The sequence below is a fragment of the Elephantulus edwardii genome, unplaced genomic scaffold (genome assembly GCF_000299155.1).
Source record: "Elephantulus edwardii isolate Elephantulus edwardi_28Jun2011 unplaced genomic scaffold, EleEdw1.0 scaffold00143, whole genome shotgun sequence".
Taxonomy (NCBI): domain Eukaryota; kingdom Metazoa; phylum Chordata; class Mammalia; order Macroscelidea; family Macroscelididae; genus Elephantulus; species Elephantulus edwardii.
The window spans coordinates 2985724-2994171 of NW_006399893.1; the positions used below are offsets into that span (position 1 = coordinate 2985724).

Genomic DNA, 8448 nt, shown 5'->3' on the forward strand with positions numbered 1-8448 from the left:
CGGGTCCTTGGAGAGGGACATCATGCTTGGGAGGGTGGCGGGACAGTGCAGGAGGGGAAGACCCTCTATGAGATGGATTGATTCGGTGACTGGTGTAATCGGGATGGGTGTGTCAGAGGCGGTGCGGTTGGCGTAGGATAGAGCAGGGTTTAGGGCTGTTGTGCATAGGGTCGCTATGAGTTGCAAACGACTCGACGGCACATAACAACAACACAACAACAATTGTGCTCTTATGGAATTTACACCTAGACCCAGAAGCTATTGTGTGAACAGAACAAGGGAACACTGCATGGTTTAAGATCAGGAAGGATATGTGTCAGGGTTGTATCCCTTATTCATACCTGTTCAATTTGTATCCTTAACAAATAATTCACAAGCTGGACAGTATAAAGAAGAGTGTGGCATAAAGATTGGAGGAAGACTTATCAATAACCTGTGTTATACTGATGAAAGAGCTTTGCTTGCTGAATATGAGAAGGATATGATACATCTGCTGCAGAAGATCAAAGACTATAGCCTTTGCTACGGATTACATCTCAACATCAAGAAGACAAAGGTCCTCAGCACAGACAAAACAGTCAATGCTGTGATATATGGGGAAAAAAATTGAAGCTGTCAATTATTTCATCTTGCTTGGATCGACAGTCAACACAGAAAATGAGGAGACATATTACACTGGGCATATTTCTCTCAGGGACCTCTCCAAAATACATTGAGAAACAATGCTGTAACTTTGAAAATGTTGTAACTTTGTCAGAGAGCTGGACAATGAAGAATAAGAGAAGAAGATTTATGCTTTTAAGTTGTAGTGCTTGAAAAGAATACTAAATATCCAATGAACCGCCAGAAGTACAAACAGATATGTTATGGAAAGGACAGAGTACTCCTTAGGAGCAAGAATATGAAACTTGCTCTTTCATATTTTAGACATGTAGCTAAGTAAGGGTATTCAATAGAAAGAGAAATAATGTATGGATAGATGAAGGTTCAACAAGGGAGAGAAGACCCCTAATGAAATAGATTGATATGTGACATCATCACTGGGCTCTGGTGTCTCACAGGTGATGATGATGGAACAGGATAGGACAAGTTTCAGCTTGGCTGTTCTTTCACTGCGATTTGTACTCGACTCGATGGTACCTAACCACATTTCCAAACACCACTACCCTTTCACTACCCCTTCACAATAATTTTATCTTGAGTTTGATGAAGAAAGAAATTGGTCCTAAATCTCTAGAAAAAATGTACCATGTTGAACTAATTGGAAGATACTATTGGGACCTCAGACTAACACTCACTGTCCTAAGAAATTATCTTGGATAATTTTAATTATGTGCAGTTTTTATCTTAGTTGTTAATTAAGAACTCAAAACACACACAAAAAATGAAAGGTGGGGTCATTGGACCTTCTTTGTGGTTGGAGTTTGTGTGTTAAATTCTAAATTAGCAAGCAAAACCCCCACTGACTTTTAAGTTGATTCACTAATAACTGATAGAAGTTAAAATCGGTAACCTAAATACACCATCAATAAAAGCGAAGTTAAGAGTCAACGGGATGAAGAGGGAGTAAGCCACAATTTGTAAAGAGAGGAAATCTGCAATGGGCTTCTAAGGTTATAAGACATAGAAGAAAACTCGCTCGGCTTTCTTCCAAAGAGTTCCAATGGGTTCAAACTTTTGACTTGCCAGTTAGCTCATCCTGAGACATTAGAGAGTCTTCTAATTTAGCAAGTAAGGTAAAAATTACATGTAGCTAAGGAATCTTGGTTGCTTGGTACAGTGTAGTTTCCACTAGTCAGAATCTACTCAATGGTGGATACTGTTGTTTTTGTTGTTGTTATGTGCCATCAAGTAGCCTGCATCCCATAGCAACCCTATGTACGGCAGCTCTGAAGCCGGCCCTGTCCTGAGCCAGTTTCACTAATTCTGACACACCAACTCCCGTTGCTCCAGTTACTGTATCAATCCATCTCACCTGGGGTCTTCCTCTCCTGCGCTGTCCCTCCACCCTTTTGAGCATGATGTCCTTTTCCAAGGAAGAGGTTTCTCCTGGCCACGTGAGCAAAGTATGTGAAATGGAGCTTTAAAATCCCAGCCTCCAGGGAGAAACTTGGTTTCACCCTCTCCAAGACAGGCCTTTGTTTTCTTGGCAGCCCATTGTGGTAGGTTTGGTTTTAAATTAGAATCTTGACTAGAATAGACAGTCTGTGATGACAGACCCTTCACACATGTTTTGATCACACACAGCAGGTTATTATCATTAGCTGACATCAATTTTACTGGAGCTCATAAGGATACAGCAGAATGAAATGTTGTCCAATCCTGCATCATTCTCCCAATCACCAGCTCATTCAAGTCCATCATTGTGATTATGTGTCAGTCCTCACTTCACCTGCTGGTATTCTGCTCTAGTTATTAAATCCTCCTGATCACATTTCCAAAGCAAGAAAGTTATTATTTGCTGTTATTTGTAAAGATTTCAGTAGGTAATTTTCAAAAGTCCATCACCAGGCCCTTCTTCCTACTGTGTCATAGTGTGGAAGTGCTACTGAAACCTGCTCAAAGGTGAAGCCTGCTGATAATTTGAAATACTGGTGACAGTGCTTCCAACATCACAGCAGCATGCAAGTCACCACAAGACACGTAGGTCAATGGTAGTAGCCTGGGTCATGTGTTTAATAAATAAATACTTAGTGACTATATTGACATTCTACCCAGAGTTTACAGGTGCAGTCTGTTTTGGCAACAATACAGAATTTAGACTTACTAAAAATTAAACAAGTATATAACTGTATTCAATACCTAGATAGTATGTGTCTTTTAATAGAAACCCAAATTCTGATGACCTAGTGGGTAGGGAGTTCTGCTCCAAACAAAAGGCAAGCAGTTCAAATCTACTGGCTGTTCATTGGGAGAAAGATGGGCACTCTCTTCTCATGCGATTTATGGTTTCAGAAAACCCACTGCAGTATCAGCCAAGAATTGATTCTGAATCAATGACAATGAGTTTGAGTTTGAAACTAAAACGGTACAAAAGCAGAAAGCTGAACACAACTAAGGTTGGCATGGTATAGTGAAGATTTATAGGTGTAAACCTACATTTTGTCCCTCCATTTCATTTCAAGCAGAACTCTCACCAAAAAACACTATTCTCTCCCTTATCATTTTAGGTCAAATGAGCCGGACTCGATCTGTCATTATGCCAACCCAAGGAGAAGGACGTCCATGCCCTGCAGAGCTGACCCAGCAGAAAACCTGCCCAGTGACGCCCTGCTACAGCTGGGTCCTTGATAACTGGTCCGCATGTAAATTGGAGGTAGGTCTTGTATTGACACTTGGAGAAATGTTTTGCAGTTTGTCTACTTGTCTGGACAAACATATGTGCTGATGGAATAAATTTCACAGCTCCAGGGGGCCGGCACAATGTAATTTTAATGCAATGAAGAACACGGGAAAATACAGCCAAGTGACTTAACCTCATGCAGAGTGGTATTGCTGGGAAAAGAAATAGCCATTCATAAGGCACTGATTATAATAGGCCAGGTCACAGGACTTTCAATCTCTTTGGCACCCTCAAGAATTCTCTGTTATTTCCTTGGCTTGTTGAGAATATCAAAATATTATTTAATTAGGCAAAACCCCGATGCTGGCAAATACAGAGCTTGCTGCAGACTGTGTTTTTAAAAGAGGCACTTTTAGGCTCAGACAAAATCTTGCATATGGGCAGAAAACCAAAAGTATATGAAAGCTATATTTTAACATTATTACATGAACCAAAGTTACTACATTTTCCTCAATGATTACTTTTTTATTGGCCTGAAATATAAATGCCTAGCAAAATCATAATATATCACATACCTGGAGCTTTTGCTACATCAGCAAAGGGCCCTTATGCATTTTCTTCCCAGCTTCTTGCTTAAGAAAAAGCACATTGATTTTCCCTATTTTCTTATTTCACTATTATATCCTTCATTTTCTGTTCCAAAGCATATTTTAATTAGGTAACAGTATTTTGATTATGCATTACTAAATCTAGAGAGTATTCCCATAGATATGTTTAGTGTTGCTGTCAAGATGGCATTGTACTACAGCATAATAATCTTGCAGAAGTTAAATACCCATGTATTTTAATAGATCCCAGAGGGCAAAAAGTGTGGTACATTTGTACAGTCTCCTTTTGACAGAAAATAAAGTAACCACACTAATTAATTCAATAGTAACATAATAGCGTTAGTATGAACACTTCGTCTTTTGGTCTAATATCTTCTTTCCCATATCTTCAGCAATTTTTAAATACTCCTTATAACTGTGTACAAGTAGGAAATATGAAAAGATTGGTTCTTCTTATTGCTTTGATGGCTGTCAATAAAGTAAAGAAGATAAATAAGTTCAAATGCAATGTTCCATGTTTCAAGTCACTTAAAAGCAAGAAAGAACAATGATGGTGACATAGAAAAGAAAAGGCAGAGGCAGATAAGACAGCACATAATGATGTTATTTCAGTTGAGTTTTCCCTGACGTGGAACTGTGTTCTTACTATTCCTGATGCCACATTGACAGCTTGGTGAGCTAACACAGTATCGTTTTCAATAAATTGCCTTTTATTACAAGTATATATAAGCTGGACTTTAAATTACTGATCTAAATACACTGGGGTATTTGCACACCAAGAAAGAGCACTCTCTCTCATCACTGCATTCCCAGTTTTCTTTGGATCTCTCCTGTTCTAACCTAACAAATGCATGTGGGTCACCAATTTGCTGAGGGTACTGATTTTATACATTTAGGAGTTAGTTTGCCTTCAAGAGGTGTGTGATCATAATGAGAGAAGCTTGTGTGTGTGCAGCAGAGAAGCCAGTTCTAGAGTCTTATGTGGAAGGACATTAACAAGAGTAAATGTTAATCCTCAGGCATCAGTTTTCTTTTCCAAATTTCCCAACTCTTTCTTTCCAAGTTTCTCTTTCTCACTTAGTAATGTGTGTCTGTATATATGTTGATTTAAAACAACACGAAAACCTCGACTGCCTTCAATTTAGTTCCAGCTCATAACAGCTTTCTTTCATGTTTCCAAAGCTACATATCTTTATGGAAAGAGACTACTCTTCCTCCCATTGTATCATTGTTGGTTTCAAACAGACATTTCAAGTAGTAGCCTGATGTATTATGCACCGCACCACCAACAGTCCTTCATATGTTGATTGTTGCTGCTGACCCTTCAATAGGTTTTCAGTAGCAGTAAAGTGGAGACTGTCTTTCTCCCAAAGAACAGCTGGTGGACTCAAACCATGTTTCTTTGTGTTGTTAGGACAGCTCTGTAGCACTAAGCCACCAGACCTCCCTGTCATATGTTGATGTGGTGTTGTGGTTAAGTGCTATCAGCTAAAATCCATCGTGGCCCTATGAGTAGTGGCTCTAAACCATGTCATATCCTGTGTCATCTTCATCATCCCTGGCTCACTCAAGCGCACCGTTACAGTCACAGTATCAGTCCATCTTGTGGAAGGTCTTCTCATCATTTGCTGGCCCTCCACCTTTCCAAGCATGATGTCCTTTTTCTGAGGACTGTCACCTCCTAACAAAATGACCAAAGTGTATCAGAGTTTCAGTATCCTTGCCTCCGAAGAGCACACTGGCTGTACTTTTCCACGACGTACTTGTTTGTCCTTTTGGCAGTCCATGGTATATTCACCACTCTTTTATCTAGCACAACTCAAAAGCATCAATTCTTCTATCATCCTTACTCATCGTCTAACTTCCAGGTGCATAGCAAGTGATTGAAAAGACCATTGCTTGAAACAGGTATACCTTAGTCTTCAAACTGACATCTCTGCTCTTTAGCACTTGGAAAGGTCACTGACAGCAGACTTTTGCAAAGCAATACATATTTTTTTTTTTATAACCTGGCTGATGCCAAGGATGTTGACTGTATTCCCAACAGAGATAATCAACAGAATGTGGAAATTACCATATATATATCATATGTTGATAGATCTATTTCCTTTTAAATGGTTTAAGAGCCCAAGTTCTGATAATACAAATCAAAACAAGACCTCACCTCACTATTGTTGTTATGTGCCATCAAGATGCTTGCCACTTATAGCAACCCTATGTACAAACAGCCCTAAACTCTGTTCTATCCTGTGCCAATCGCACTTTGTCTGACACACCCATCCCGATTATCTCAGTCATTGAATCAACTGTTGTTGTTATGTGCCATTGAAATCTTGATAATGTCTATCTCTTCTCCAACCATCATGATGTCACCTGTTTGCCTGGTGGTGAGAAATTTTGTTTTCTTTTTTCCCCCTTAAATTAATTTTAATGAAAGTTTACAGAGACTTAGGGTTTCTAGTAATTCATTGCTGCACTTTTCTACTTGCCCATCCCTTCCCCACCAATTAACTCTTCTCCTTGAAAAGTAAAAGAAAAACTCTTTCATTTTTATTAAATCCTTTCCCCCAAGTACACTCCACTGTGCAGCCTTCATTCTGGATTCCTGTCATGACAATAATACCCAATCATATATTCCTTTTAAACAGTTCTCTCCCTCATCTGTTTCAATGCAGTGTACATCATTCCTCCCCTCCTTCTCTGTCTTCCTTCAACCCCGGTGTCAGTCCCATTTTACAACAGTGGCCCTATGCAGTATTTTCCTTTAGTGACTGAGATATTTCACTCAGCATAATGTGCTCCAGGGTCACTCATTTTGCATAATATTTCTTGAGTTCTTTGGGTTTTTAATGCTGCATATTATTCCATTGTGTGAATATACCGGAGCTTCTCTATCCATTCGTTTGTTCATGGGCACCTGGGTTGTTTCAAGCTCTTTGCTATTGCAAACAAATGTAATCCATATTGGAGGCTGTAGTCTTTTATCCTCTGCAGCAAGCATTTCTGCTGTTCTCCTCACTTTAAGCGAGCAAGATTGTATCATCTGCATAGAACAAGTTGTTGATAAGTCTTCCTCTAATCCTATTGTTTTCTTCTATATATAGTCCAGCTTCTTGAATGATTTGTCTGCATATAAATTGAATAGATATGTGAAAAGGATACAGTTTTGATGCACAACTCCCTTTATTTAAACCATGCAGTGTTCCCAGCTCTATTCATACCAGAGCTTCTTGGTCTCAGTATAGATTTTTCATGAACACAAGTGTTCTGAGAGTTCTATTCTTCTCCATGTAAGCCATAATTTGTTATGATCCACATAGTCAAATGTTTTTGCATAGTCAACAAAATAGCAATAGACTTTCTTCTTTTATTTTCTACTTTCAGCCAAGATCCGTCTGGCACCAACAATGATATCCCTGGTGTCACAGCTTCTTCTAAATACAGCCTGAATTTCTGGCTGGTCTCTATTGAGGTACTAGGTACTAGTCATTTTTAATGATATTCAGCAAGATTTTACGTGCATGTGATATTAATGATGTTGTTGTTATGTGCCGTCGAGTCCTTTGCGACTCATAGCAACCCTATGTATAACAGCCCTAAACCCTGTTCTGTCCTGTGCCAATCCCACTGCCTCTGACACACCCATCCCGATTACCTCAGTCACTGAATCAATCAACCTCATAGAGGGTCTTCCCCTCCTGCGCTGTCCCTCCAAGGGCCGGTTCCTCTTCACAACATGTCCAAAATATGTCAGAGATATAATGTTACTTTTCAGTAATTTTCACATTCTATAATGGAAAGTGTTCTGCAATTTCTTTGTATTTGTCAATGATTTTATTTTCTTTTGATGCACAATTAATACCCATGGGGAAAAGTAGTCAACAGAACAAAAGACATACTGACTTGGGGAAATCTGTCAAGGACCTCTTTCTTCAGTTAATAATTATTTTTTTTAAAATTGTGATTTTAATGAAAGTTTACAGAAAAATTGCATTTTCATTCCTTTTTGCCCATTTTCCTCCCTCCCCTTCTCTGTCTGCCAGTTCACCTATTTAAAAAAATATTCCTTTATTGCTACATAATTTCTTCCTTCTCTCCCTTTTTCTCTTTCTCCCCCAATGTGCTTTGCAATGTACCTCTTATTCTGAACTGTTGTCAGGAACATGCTGCACATATTTCAACAATATACACCAAGCTATACCAAGAAATTTGGAGGAGAGTTACCTGCCCAACAAACTGGAAGAGATCATATTGGTTACTATTCCCAACAGAGATAATCAACAGAATGTGGAAATTACCATATATATCATATGCTGATAGATCTATTCCCTTTTAAATGGTGTAAGAGCCCAAGTTCTGATAATATAAATCAAAACAAGATCTCCCCTCACTATTATTGTTGTTATGTGCCATCAAGTTGCTTGCCACTTATAGCAACCCTATGTACAAACAACCCTAAACTCTGCTCTATCCTGTTACAATCGCACTGCCTCTGACACACCCATCCCAATTACCTCAGTCATTGAATCAGTCCACCTCATAGAGGATCTTCGCCTC

General features: G+C 39.1%; 1 protein-coding gene across 1 annotated transcript in view; it reads left to right on the top strand.

Annotated features, from left to right (window-relative positions):
• THSD7B (thrombospondin, type I, domain containing 7B) overlaps positions 1 to 8448 on the top strand; it is a 1033118-nt gene that overhangs the window by 984009 nt on the left and 40661 nt on the right. Inside the window, exon 21 of the mRNA XM_006894459.1 lies at positions 3171 to 3316. Coding sequence (XP_006894521.1) covers positions 3171 to 3316 — 146 coding nt within the window. The remainder of the gene's footprint in view (positions 1 to 3170; positions 3317 to 8448) is intronic.